Source organism: Pygocentrus nattereri, chromosome 4 (assembly GCF_015220715.1).
Source record: "Pygocentrus nattereri isolate fPygNat1 chromosome 4, fPygNat1.pri, whole genome shotgun sequence".
NCBI classification, from domain to species: Eukaryota; Metazoa; Chordata; class Actinopteri; order Characiformes; family Serrasalmidae; genus Pygocentrus; species Pygocentrus nattereri.
This window is the reverse complement of record NC_051214.1, coordinates 10,181,776-10,195,503: the sequence shown is the minus strand read 5'-3', so window position 1 is coordinate 10,195,503 and position 13,728 is coordinate 10,181,776. Positions and strand designations below refer to the sequence as shown.

Genomic DNA, 13,728 nt, shown 5'->3' with positions numbered 1-13,728 from the left:
GTAAATGCTGAAGATTTCCCTCTCCCACTGTACCTGTGGTTTGGGTGTGAAGACTATGCTAGTAGGTGTTTGATAAGAGCATTGATAAGGTATTTGAAAAGCTAAGCTTGAGCTTTCCATAAAGACGACCAAACACAGAAAGGATTCACTTCTAAACTCATTCATAAACTGAATACGGAAAACTAAAGTTTTTTGTCATTAATTCCGTTTTGTTTTAGTTTTGCAGTGGACGTTGTAGTTTGACATAGTTTGTGTTTTTGAAAACTGTAGTTTTTATTTTTATTATAAGCACATTTTTTCACTGCTACTTTTCATTTTAGTAATAATTTTAGATCATTATAATAATAACACTGATGCCGAGTGCATAATGACTAAACTGATGGATGCATTTACAGTGTACTCAGATTTGATTGGCTGTGCAGATGTGCACATTTAAGGTAATATTCTCAGGACACCCGACAAGGTTCCAGGGGGGTCACAAGGTTGGTGCTACATTTATATCATTTCATGCCAAGGTGTATCACGCAAATTTGTGAACCTCAGAGGAGTCGGCCAGCACAAAAGGGCAATCTGTGGCGTCTATTTTTCTAAAAACACTAATCTGAGAAATGTTCCGCGGTAAAGTAGCCTTACCAAGCTCAGCTCAAACTGAAATTTCTAAACTGCTCCAACACCTCATGAAGGCAAAACTCAAAAGGTAAATGCTGGTACCGTCAACATTGTCGGACAGATAGTAAGCCTGTCGTTAGCCCATGGATGTAACATAAGCGAGCTCAGCTGAGAAGTCCCCCAAAAAACTACCCTTATGATGTGTGTTGCATGTTCAGAGAATGCAAATGATGCAGTAAAATGAATATAATCTTCTGTAAAGGAAGAACAGAACTGCTACTGATAACATTTTGCTGTTTAGCTTGTTTTGCTTGTGTTATAGCGTTATATAAGGCCACATACCCTTTTCTGTGGTGAATCTAGCAGAAGTTCAGTACCAAAAGATGAACAAGTTGCTCCCAGATGTGTATTCTCACTATGAGGTCACATCTGGCGTGCGTGAGACATGCATGGCTAATCTGGACAGAAATAAAATCACAGAGTTGCATCTGTGAAATAAGAAATTACCTCAGGACCCAATATACATTTAATAGCATCTTAATCAGGTGTCTGTCATATCAGTGGTTCTGCAGAGTGCGAGGCATTTAGCTGTTGTAGTGAAATCACAATGTTTTATGTGGATCCCTAGTTGAGGGCCGATTTTGCTCTGTGGGTATTTAAGCAGGCCTCTGTGGTGTATGAGCTGAAGAACTGGTGCCTGTCAAAGCTGCAGCGGATGGAGGCACGTCTGACTGCAGACCCCCGTAGTACCCCCTTGCGCCGCTCCTCCTCCCTCGCCGAGACGCTTTCCGAGTGCGGCCAGGATGAGTGCGTGACCTCGAGTAGTCACCCAAGTGGTCATTCAGCTGGTCCCCATTGTCTCGTGCCCACAAGCCCGAACGAAGCCAGAGAGGGAGAGGCAGCAGGCGGCCCGCAAGAAGACGGGTCAGCCAATCACTATTTTGTGGTTCAGGTGGACAGCTCTCCAGGTAGGATACAAGCACACAGATGGTTCAGGTGGACGTCGTGACATAGTCAGATGTGACAGATGCACACATACTTCGTGAACCAGAAACCAATACAAACATTGTCTCTTGCCCACCGATAAACGAAACAGGCCTTTGGTTCATCACATGCACACAGTGACTGTACGCAGAGCCTCTAGCTCCCTGCTCTCACAGATGAAGGCTTATGTAAGTGTTATATAATAGAATTGAGTATTATTCTCAGGCCACATCTCCTGTGGGGTAAATAAGGGAATACAACCAAAATAGAATAACAGCTTCACACACTTCCGTCGTCTGCTGTGCTCCCTCTGCCCCCTCGGGACCCACCACCAAGCCATTGTGTTAAAACCAGAAAACTAATGAAAAATTTAACAAGCATTTAACAAGGTTTCAACCCTTTAAAGGACCCCATATCATGGAAGACTGAAAAGTTTTGAAACATACTGTTCAATTTCCAGTTCCTATACAGAAACTATACCACAAAAACAGAACATTTTAAGTCATAGTTTCTGTGATGAAATCCAAACCTTTACATATTTCCACCTGTTCAGCCTTTAGAGTAGTTTAGCTACACACATCCACACTGAATTTATAAAGAGTATTTCAGCTTGGACTGCTTTTTGAATGAGGCATCCAATCAGGAAAGAGCTTATTTAAAGGCACAGTAACAACAACAGGCCTGTTTAATTCTAAAGCATAAAGAAAGGTTGGAAAATGGTCTTAATTTACAGTGATTTATGGCCATTTTAGGTACATAAGACCAAACAAACATAAGTGAACTTTGTGGAGAAAAATAAAATACAAGGAAAGTTAAGATATGGGCCAACTTAACTCTAAGGACTGTGAATAATTCATAGTAGAGGTTTAACTGAATGATTCTTAAATTCCGCAATGAATTCCACAGATTTTATGAAATGTATGCATTATTACATCGTTAAGATGTAAAGAAAGTTCTACAGAAGGTTTGATTTGAAATGTGTCATTCTAGAGACTCTTACAGAGTCAGAATTGTTTACAGTGGAGGAACCAGATATCCAAAGCTTCTAAAAGCTACATCACAATTTTTTTTTTATGATGCCTGATGCATAATTTTGAGATCAGGTTTTGGCCTACAGTGTATTTGTTTAATCCGTGTAAGGTGAAGGCTTGCATGGAAAGGCAAAATAGTCCCCAAAGAAAGCTTCGTTTTTTAACTTGTTCCACTTTTTTACCCCATTATCAACAAAACAGAACATGTGTTTATGTTCACTGCTCATTTTGGACAGTAAATTGGCTGTAGTTGCATTGTAGACATTGCCACCCCGGTTTTCTGAACACCACCACTGTAAAGAAATCTGGGTCAGACCACTCTGACTTTGTTTACCTCTCAACTGCTGAATTATACAGAAATTTGGAAAATCAGAGGGTTTCTCCTTGAGCTTATTAACCAAATGCTAAGCCTTTAATTATTCCTCATTCATGCCCTCTGCTTTATGTTTCACTTATTCAACACAGTACCATAGTGAGTGTATCATACTACTGATAAAAGGTGCTCAGTTACTGTCTTGATGTCTCCTACATCATATTTTGTAGTTGTTACAAAATATGACGGTTATATAGTTACAACACAGTTACTGAACAATTCACGTTAGTTATGAGATTCACTGAATAATAAGGCTGCTGTTTAATCATGGTGTTGATTAGAAGGCTAAAGCATTCATTATGTCTCTCCCTTTCCAGATGACAAGCAGAACATCCGAGATGCATCCTGCCCGCTGGCCCAGGACAAGTCCACGCCATCCTCTCCCCGTGTGGTGCGACCAAAAGAGCGTGCACTACTCTCTGCTGACCCCCACAGGTTGCAGAGGGAACTGCAAGACACGGGTCAGCAGGAACTGTGGTTAAAACCCAGCCGGGCCAGCAGCCTCTCGCCGGCCACAGAGCGCCGCTGCAGCAGCCGACAGAACCACGACCAGGACAAGCAGGCCAAGGAGCGAGGTAGGCACCATAAGAGGCATTCCCAGGGCAGGACTAAAGCCCGCGGGGGCACAAAGACCCTGGAGGTGTTTGGGGAGCAGCCGGTGAACGCCAGTGAAGCCACGTTCACACAGGAGCGAGCCAACATGCACGCGCTGGAGGTGACGCAGTACTTCTTTGAAGCCGTGTCCACACAGATGGAACGCTGGTATGAGAGGAAAATCTATGAAGCGCGGATGCAGGCTGACCAGCGAGCGCAGGCTGACCGGGCCGCATTGCTGGAGAGGATCACCTGCCTGGAGGATGAACTGAGGCTGCTCAGAACTAACAAACAGGAGGACAGCTAACAGATGCAGCAGCAGCTGCACAACGCCGTAAAGGCCTTTTCACAGCAAGTCTGTTTTTTTACGGAAGAAAAAGATGCAACTTCTGAAAATATCCATATTTCACTTGAAGTCTACATGGAGCCAGCTCCGTTTTCTGTATTAAATATCAGGTTGAGCAGAGTTACACTGTTTTGATTGCTCCAAGCCTCAAAAACCATCCAAAAAAAGCCTTTGGAATCACATTTTAGAGCATCATTTGCCTTTTTTGCAGAATATGGGTAAGCCAGTCATACTGACCAAAATAAAAATGATAGATTAGTCATTGCTACTATGTGCTGAAACAATTTCTTTGGATTTTTCCCTCGTTTTCTGAGATTTTCATTTAAAAAAAAGTACTTAGCATGAGAGTTTCAGTATGTTAAAAAATTTTTCTTCATCCGTAAAAATCAGAGAAGGCCTCTAAGCTGTAGACATGCTGGAGTAGCTTCTGTAAGACAGCTAGCCTAATATATGCTGCTAACCTTGGAGTAGAAGATGCAGGACAAGCTAACCTATGGATCTAATGCCGGATTAGGGCACTTTTTTTCCCCCCAGACAGAAAGAAACACAAACACTAAGGCTACGTTCACATCGGTCATATTTCTCAGTTCTCAACTTAGATTGGAGACTGACTTTCTTACTGGAACACATTTGCGTTTGCAAATCTATTTATGGGTATGAATCTTTACCCTGAAAGGACCTACATGCACCCATTCTCCAAATAAATAAGGGACAATTTAACCAGCAAATTTCTTAATAATTTAATGGTCAAGATGTAAACAGTCATACTGACCGGCTTCATGTAAAATGCCTGTAAAAGCCACCTGTTACAAAGCTATTACATAAAATGCTTACAGATTTGCTCCCTGATACTTAAGACTATAATTCTCGATACTTTGAGATAAAGTATTGACCTAAAATGAATTTTCTGGTGGAGTGGTATATGAAGCACCTCTGTTTATGAAGCAAATAACATCCAAAAAAAAGTGATTTAAAGACACGCGTAGATGCACTGGTCATTTTGTTTAGTTAAAAATCCTGTATTTGCGTGGTAGTCGTCATGACCTCTGGTTTCTATGACCACAAGTGTAAAAAGTTCAGAGTCACTAAGGCCATATAACACCCTGAATCACTCTGGTTACATCTGAACAACTAAATTCTACAGACATTTTGAAAACACATACGTGGCCATGCATCGGTTCTAGAAGCACATGCGAAATGAGCGTATACGAATAGATTCCTGCAGTCTGAAAGCAGATTAGTCACATTTAGGCAAAAATCCAGCCCCGTAATGTGAACGTAGCCTTAGTTGTCAGATGAAGAAACAGGTTTGTGGACTGGACAGTTGGAACTTAAGCTACAGTACATGCTATAAACAGTTCCTCTTTCTTTTATTGCTCTCCTCACTCGGGCATCCATGACTCATTGAAAGAATTCAGTTCAACAGATTTAAGGCCATAGTTGTTAGTGTTTACATAAATGAATTGAAAGTCGTACACTAGTAGTCATCCAAACGTCTGTGGAGGAGCAGAAGTTTGACTAACAGTCACTTTCAAAGAAACTGAGAAACTAATGTTGTGTATAAGCTGTTAAGGGAGAAACCGTCGTCTTGCTAATGAAACATCCACAGGCACTACACTGCTGCCCATGCTGGTGGATATGCTTCGTAATATTTGTCGTTTACTCATTTTTGGTGCCAAAGTGAAAGTCAGAGATGATTTAGGCACTACAAACAACTCGTTTAGTTCAAAATATGACATGCCAGTTCTCCACAGTGCGCAGGGAGAGAATCTTCAGAGCAAAAAACATATTTCCAGCTTACAGTAAACAAAGTCTTTCGCTTGCCTCAGTTTTTGCATGTGCCTGAAATGGCAGACATTTCACTGCACTGTGGTGACATTTTCATCTTGTTTTTGTACATGTGCATCAAATTTACGATTGTGTAAAATGCTTACGCCTGACTGTTTCCCCACCAGTCATTTAAACGACCGTGTGCATTAGATATAATAATGTCTTAACATGAACAAACTTGATTTTTATAGTCTGAGTGTTTTTAAGTCTCTATCCTTACCGAGCTTTAACCCACATTGAGATGATGCATAGACTTACTTTAAATCAGCTTTCTTTAACATCTGTATTATCTTAAAAGCTTAAGCAGAATTCTGTCAGTTCCACCAGTTTTTCTGCAATTTTTGTATAATTATAGTTAAGATGCCACGAAAATTGAGTGCTCACAGCTGTGGTGATGGGACCCAGATGTCCAAAGAATGAAATGCCTCTAAAATCAAAGAAACTTATTACATGAAATGGTTACAAAAACATTGTCTGCTGCCTGAAACATTGTTTTACTACAGTTTTGTTTAAAAAATAAATAAGAATTTTATTTAATATGTATGTCTGAGAGGTACATACTGGGCATTGTAAGGCCAAATAGAACCCAAAGAAATCTTCAGATTTACCCCTATTTTACCATCATCAACATTACATATAACACTCAGAGGACATGTTTGTTGACCATTTTGGAAAGTAAATAAAATGATTATTTGTGTTGTAGACATTGCAGCCTGTGGTTCCCATCACCAGCACTGTAAAGCAATCTGAGGAGGTATATTTCTCTACAATGAACTGTTTCATGCAAGCCTAAATGACTTTTACATGTCATCAATTAAATTATGCAGAAATTTCAAAAAATCATTAAAGACTGAAGTTAAACTGTGACACATTAAATGGGGCTGTCGCTATATATTATGACTGTAATTGAGTAATCAGTCTTAATCTTAATGACTGAGTAATAATAAAAAAATAATGATTGATTTAACAATGAATAAACTAACATAACTTCTCAAAACATTTCATTTTGTTGTAACAAGATGAACTAGAAAGCCTTTAAAAGAAAACGGTATATAAACGGAGCCCACCAGGCTGTTTCTTACTGTACGAATAATGTAAAATATGCATTATCGACATGAAAACTGTCATCAAGAAAGTCCATTTGAATCACTCATTTCTTTTTTAATTGAGTAATTGAATAATCAGTTAATCACAACAGTCCTACTATTAAGTGGAACCTAACGTGCACCAACTCCACTGACTGGGATAAGAAATGCGATGGTGACACAGTAAACAGGCTTTGCTATAGTCTATCGCAGCTCTGTCATCTCCATGTGCCCATGTAACTGATAGGAATGTGGACTCTGGGGCAGGAGATGAGCAGCCACAGCCCCCAGAAACACCACTGCAAACTTATTTAAAGTGGTAGTTTGGTGAAAAACCAGTTTTCCTCCATTTTTTTCTCTAAATAAACAACCACAACATGTTTGGGAGCTCAAGTTTGCTTCCTTAATTTTGTACCAGAGCCGTGAGGCTACAAACTAATATGGCTAACAAGTAATGAAAGCTCACCAATTAGTGCAAACTGCATGACTAAATCATCACATGCTTGACTCAACCCATAGGGGCAATGGACAAAAGGACACTTGTCCATTTTTATAGATGACAGCATGCCACATCAGCTACATTAGCCTCATAGCTCAAACTTCAGACACCAAGCACGTCTTGGATTGACTGCATTGTGTTGAACTGACCTGCCAGATTATCATTTCAACATGAATTGCAGTTGATAAAACTATTACAGGTCAGTCTGAATGTAGGCCTTAAACAGTGCAGCTCAACAGAAAGAGGTGCTGTTTTGAGCTGGTTATACGAAGGGAATCATTTCTCAAATATTTTTAGGTTTTATGGAAAATGAGCAGCAGATTTATACATTTCAGCCCAAAAGCAAGAACATTTTCTTTCAGTTTTCATTTCTGTAACACAAACATTGTAATAGGGCATATATGCATGTACATGCTTATACGAGTAACTGCTATGATGTGGCATTAGTGCTAAAATGGTTTATTTTCCAGATGTTCATTGTTGTGACACGTGTGTGGAAGGTCAATGTTGTATGGAAATGTGTTGGATATTAAAAGGTAACTTTCTCTGTAAAATAAAGCTATGAAATACAGATTTTTATAAAGAAATCAGAAGTGCGCCACATGTTTTTGTGTTTTCTGAACCTTTATCAAAGTGCACTCAGAGGTTCTGACAGTATACATTAGGGCAAGATATAATTAATCAGTTTAACAAGGAACTCCACCAATACGTTTTAATTTATGCATAATTAAATTTAATTAAAGTAACAGAGTCTAAATTTGGATTTACCACCATTTCACCATTATCAATATGACATACAAAACACATTCACTGGTCATTTGGGATAGTAACTCATTGCTATATTTGCATTTTAGACATCATGACATCTGGTTCCCATCACCACCACTGTAATGACGACTCACTTTCACATCTAACCACTCAATGACTTTTACATATCAACATCTGAATTGTGCAGAAATTTTGGAAATTGGTGGAATTGCCCTTTAAGCTAATTTAATATGATTAAAATGAGAAATGTATATTTATCATTTCCACCTAAAGGGCCTCCGGTAAACTGTACACATGATGAACTTGTCAGCAACTGTTCTGCGAACATGAATAGAATCAAACAGCTTCAGACCAAATGGGGCTCCAAGGAAAGGTGGTCTAAAACACACGACCTCCAGGTTATCAAAACTAGTCCAGCTGTTACGGAGTCAGCAGCAGGTGACCTGCTAACTTCTAGCCAAAGCAAGCGATCTCCTCAGCTCTTCTAGATGATTGCTGGCTTGTGTGATCATCATGCGAATAGCATCCTGTGTAGAACATGGAGAGATGATGAGTTTGGCAGATTTTATAACAACGTTACAGTAACAGGGAATTTAGTGCAGTCTAGGAAAGCGCTGATCCACTCTGCTCCTGGAGATCTAAAGCCCTGCAGACCTAATCAGCGCTCTTGATTCTTGAGTTCTTAATCAGAAAATCGGCTGATTTTATAACTTTTTTACATTTTATTTTTAAAGCGTATTAACTGATACCCTGCGATGGACTGGCGACCTGTCCAGGGTGTATCCTGCCTTTGCCTTCCGCCCGATGACTGCTGGGATAGGCTCCAACCTCTAAGCTGAGGTTGACTTCCTATTCACCATCACCAGCTTCTGAAATTGTTCTGTGTTTAATGCGCCTCAGTGTAACTGCAGCACCATTTAAGGTGGAATGAAAAATTCTAATGAGAAGTTATATATGTGCGAGTTTACTATTTAAGAGCTTTGGAACTTTTGGTAGAACTCAGCTCTGTTCTGAACTCTGGAGAGGTGCAAGCTTTATGGATCCTAGCTGATCTTCTTGTAGTGTATTTCTGGAGACTGCATATGAAGTGTCCATACACCTTTTCATCTTCTGATAGAAGTACATCGTGTGATACAGGTGCCTCATCATTTGTTAAAAGTTCAGGTCAAGTTTACCAGTTCTTCCCTGCACAGGATGTTCCCCGTGTTCTCAGAGCCCTTTAATTGTTCAAGAAAACGATTTGTACAGGACAAAAAGAACCAGGGAACAGCACAGGCGCGCATGCCGACTCGGGACGCTTCATGACCGATTTGTACCTGGTTAGTCGCCTCCTTGTTCCTTTTGAACTCCTCTCTCGCCCAGTCCCTCAGGTATTTGCGATCGGCTTCATCTGGAACCAGCCGGATGGTCCTCAGCATACTGCGGTACAGGCCTAACACTCTCTGTCTCTGTAAAAACTGGAGAGGTCATTACACAGTAAGTCATGACCTGCAGTACAATGCCAACAGCAAATGATCTACAGGAGGTAACGCATCCAAGACTACATACACTAAGAGGAACGCTGGTTGAAATAGTCTATAGATGTTACTCTGTAATACAGCAATGCAGCATGTAATCTACAGCCTTGACATTAGAATAACATTTAGCTATTTTTCTTCATAACTCAGTGGCTGAGGTATAAACAGACTCAGAGGGGTTTGATGTGAAATGGTTCATTGTAGGGAAAAGTACAGATGCTCTTTGCAGCACTTGTGATATGAACCAGAGGTCAGATGTTTTATTTGCCTTACACCTGGTATGTCCCTCTTAACCACCAAGTGGATTTTAAGTTAAGTGATACTTTTTTAATCCCACAAACGGGGAAATTCCACCTCCGCATTTAACCCATCTGTGAAGTGAAACACCACATACACACACACTAGTGAGCAGCCCTATCCACGGCGTCCGGGGAGCAGTTGGGGGTTAGGGGTCTTTCTCAAGGACACCTTAGTCATGGACTGTCTGGGGATGGAACCAAGAACCTTCCGGTCACAGGGCCAGTTCCCTAACCTCCAGCCCACGACTGCCCAGCTCCAATACGGCTTCTTATTACAACTTTACGTTCCACCTTAAACGGAGGAGCAGTTAAAATTCGGCTGCCAACGTATTTTCCATTCCACCTTAAATGGTGCAGCGGTGCCAGCAATTTTTTTTCTATTCCACCCTATTTGCTGCATCGGTTACGTTAAGGTTTCTACTAATTTTCCACCTTAAATGGTGCAACATCAACTTCATTCTGGGTCCGCCGTTCAGAAATGTCTCAAGTCTTAACGCCGTGTTTTCTGCTCACTCACCAGCTTTTTACTCAGTTCAGGACAGGAGCGATTACAGGACAGCAGCTCATAATCTTGCCCTGACCGCAGAGGGCAAACAGGACCGTGTTTACCCCAGTAAGGGCAGTTCGGTTAGTCGGCTGTCTGGCTAACTAGCCTAGCTCGATTGCTTCACTGCAGAGTAAAGAGAAGACGATAGCAACTTTCTGTAAACGGCTGCACCGTTTAAGGTGGAACGGAAACATTCATATAAAAAGCTTCCTCGGAGCCTCGCAGCTCCAGTCCCATTTAGCCATGGAGCCGCCGGACAGCAGCTGGGGTTCCGGACAGCGGTTTATGGGTCATTTCATCAGGAGAAATGAGCTCTACACGGCAGTTTTACACCCACTTCATTCTCCCCTCACCGAACACCTCACAAGCACAGCGAGAATAATGAGGGTGTGAGTCTGGGTCAGTCCGAGTTTAGACCCGTTTCTCCACTGAGCGTCAGAAACACAGCAGACCGGGTTTAACATGAACACGCTGACCGGCCGACCGGCCGACCGGCTGCAGTAAGCGGCGTGACTCCCAGACAAGGCGATGAAGTAGGTCACTGTTACTTCACCTGTTTGAGGTTCAGGGCAGTGGTCGGTAATCTGGACATTTTAACGTCATGTTTTGACCCGTCCGTCCCAAAACACACAATTATTCTCCACTTCTGTGGTCGTGTTTTTGACGTTAGGCGCTGCAGTGCTGCCCCCTCTTGTGCCGGAGCAGATGCGCAAACGTTACCGCCGTTCAGCGTCAACTAGATCAAATTAGCTGGTACTTAAAGGGGAAGTCCACGAGCAGTTGGGGGTTAGGGGTCTTTCTCAAGGACACCTTAGTCATGGACTGTCTGGGGATGGAACCAAGAACCTTCCGGTCACAGGGCCAGTTCCCTAACCTCCAGCCCACGACTGCCCAGCTCCAATACGGCTTCTTATTACAACTTTACGTTCCACCTTAAACGGAGGAGCAGTTAAAATTCGGCTGCCAACGTATTTTCCATTCCACCTTAAATGGTGCAGCGGTGCCAGCAATTTTTTTTCTATTCCACCCTATTTGCTGCATCGGTTACGTTAAGGTTTCTACTAATTTTCCACCTTAAATGGTGCAACATCAACTTCATTCTGGGTCCGCCGTTCAGAAATGTCTCAAGTCTTAACGCCGTGTTTTCTGCTCACTCACCAGCTTTTTACTCAGTTCAGGACAGGAGCGATTACAGGACAGCAGCTCATAATCTTGCCCTGACCGCAGAGGGCAAACAGGACCGTGTTTACCCCAGTAAGGGCAGTTCGGTTAGTCGGCTGTCTGGCTAACTAGCCTAGCTCGATTGCTTCACTGCAGAGTAAAGAGAAGACGATAGCAACTTTCTGTAAACGGCTGCACCGTTTAAGGTGGAACGGAAACATTCATATAAAAAGCTTCCTCGGAGCCTCGCAGCTCCAGTCCCATTTAGCCATGGAGCCGCCGGACAGCAGCTGGGGTTCCGGACAGCGGTTTATGGGTCATTTCATCAGGAGAAATGAGCTCTACACGGCAGTTTTACACCCACTTCATTCTCCCCTCACCGAACACCTCACAAGCACAGCGAGAATAATGAGGGTGTGAGTCTGGGTCAGTCCGAGTTTAGACCCGTTTCTCCACTGAACGTCAGAAACACAGCAGACCGGGTTTAACATGAACACGCTGACCGGCCGACCGGCTGACCGGCCGACCGGCTGCAGTAAGCGGCGTGACTCCCAGACAAGGCGATGAAGTAGGTCACTGTTACTTCACCTGTTTGAGGTTCAGGGCAGTGGTCGGTAATCTGGACATTTTAACGTCATGTTTTGACCCGTCCGTCCCAAAACACACAATTATTCTCCACTTCTGTGGTCGTGTTTTTGACGTTAGGCGCTGCAGTGCTGCCCCCTCTTGTGCCGGAGCAGATGCGCAAACGTTACCGCCGTTCAGCGTCAACTAGATCAAATTAGCTGGTACTTAAAGGGGAAGTCCACCCATTTTTCCAGAAGTTCTGCATAACTAAATAGTCAAGATGCAAAAAAAAGCATTCAGAGTGGTTTGGTGTGAAATACCCCGTTCCTGACAAGCTTACAGAATCACAATTGTTCACAGTGGTGGTGAAAAAAAACAGATCAGCATAGCCGATCAACAGCAAAGCCAGCATATTATATCTGTACACTACTCACACGAGGTCAGGAATATTTGGCTTCTGGGTGAAATTCCAGGATGAACCTAAAATGCACCCTAACCTTTTCAGGTGAACTTCTCTAAACGTTTGGATGCACATGTCCAACTGTTCAATGTTTCAGTACTTTCTGCACAGCTTGCTGTTCTCTAACAAGGAGCTTAACAGCAAGGTGGTGTTACAGTGTGGGCTGGTGTGTCTAGTCAATACAGAACTGCTCTACACTTTGTGAATGGTACAGTGACAAACCCATACTACAGAATAACATCATTAATCCAGTCATTGTGCCTCTGCATGAACAACACAGGCCTAATTTCATCTTCAAGGACGACAATGCTCCAGCTCACTGAGGTCGCATCATTAGGGAACGGCTGCCGGAGACTGGGGTACCTCAAATGGAGTGGCCTGCACTTTCTCCAGACCTGAATCTCATACAAAACCTATGGGATCAGCCGAGTCGCCGTGTAGAGGCTTGTAACTCTGTACCCAAGAACCTCAATGACCTGAAGGCCGCCCTTCAAGAAAAGTGGGATGCCACGCCTCAGCAGACAATGAGTCGACTTGTGAACAGCATGAGACGTCGTTGTCAAGCTGTAATTGATGCTCAAGGGCACATGACAAGTTATTGAGACACTGCGTATTTTGTTGGGGTGTACCCACCACTGCTGTTGGCTTTTGTTTCAATAGTTTGAGAGGAGGAAATCACCACTGCATGCTTCTACTTAAATGCCCTACTTTCATGATATAATATCCCTGTAATGTGAACTTTTTACATTTTCCATAAATTTCACCCAAAAGCCAAATATCCCTCACTTTTTGTGAGTAGTGTATATATTCCTTTACCTACATCACTTGAGCGCAGCATCTTCTGTCAAGTTGCCATTTTGGTTGGTACACAAAACGTCTATATTTGTATTACAGTCACCACAACCCCTAAATCCTATCACCACCACTGAGAAGAGTCTGCAAGCTTCTCTACAGTGATCCATTTCACATCACATCAATCTGAATGAATCTGTTCACAGCTTAACAACGGAGTTGTGGGAGAGTTGTGAAAAATCTGTGAAACTCCCTATAAGTTCTTG

General features: G+C 42.4%; 2 protein-coding genes across 6 annotated transcripts in view; one reads left to right on the top strand and one right to left on the bottom strand.

The window, feature by feature from the left end:
* The window catches only part of ankrd6b (ankyrin repeat domain 6b), an 84,443-nt gene extending 76,496 nt beyond the window's left edge, over positions 1–7,947 (top strand). For 4 of the 5 annotated variants that reach the window (XM_017697720.2, XM_017697721.2, XM_037537744.1 and 1 more), the window contains 2 exons: positions 1,271–1,577; positions 3,315–7,947. In XM_017697720.2, coding sequence (XP_017553209.1) covers positions 1,271–1,577; positions 3,315–3,898 — 891 coding nt within the window. In that variant the 3' untranslated portion in view covers positions 3,899–7,947. The remainder of the gene's footprint in view (positions 1–1,270; positions 1,578–3,314) is intronic. The other variant, XM_017697722.2, reaches the window with a different exon arrangement.
* A 9-nt stretch (positions 7,948–7,956) lies between these two features.
* Positions 7,957–12,373, bottom strand: lyrm2 (LYR motif containing 2). The gene is made up of 3 exons (XM_017697723.2): positions 12,232–12,373; positions 9,436–9,576; positions 7,957–8,646 (listed from the first exon to the last, which is right to left on the bottom strand). Exons 1-3 carry the CDS (start codon positions 12,268–12,270, stop codon positions 8,566–8,568), a joined length of 261 nt encoding a protein of 86 aa, XP_017553212.1. The 5' UTR covers positions 12,271–12,373; the 3' UTR covers positions 7,957–8,565.
* Between the last annotated feature and the right edge of the window lie 1,355 nt (positions 12,374–13,728).

Bases quoted from the DNA above. Each gene is read 5' to 3' on its own strand.
- lyrm2 (XM_017697723.2), bottom strand. From the start codon at position 12,270: ATGTCCAGATTACCGACCACTGCCCTGAACCTCAAACAG. The intron at 9,577-12,231 runs GTGAAGTAACAG...TGACCTCTCCAG, and splicing joins CTGCCCTGAACCTCAAACAG to TTTTTACAGAGACAGAGAGT. The intron at 8,647-9,435 runs GTACAAATCGGT...TGTTCTACACAG, and splicing joins ACAAGGAGGCGACTAACCAG to GATGCTATTCGCATGATGAT.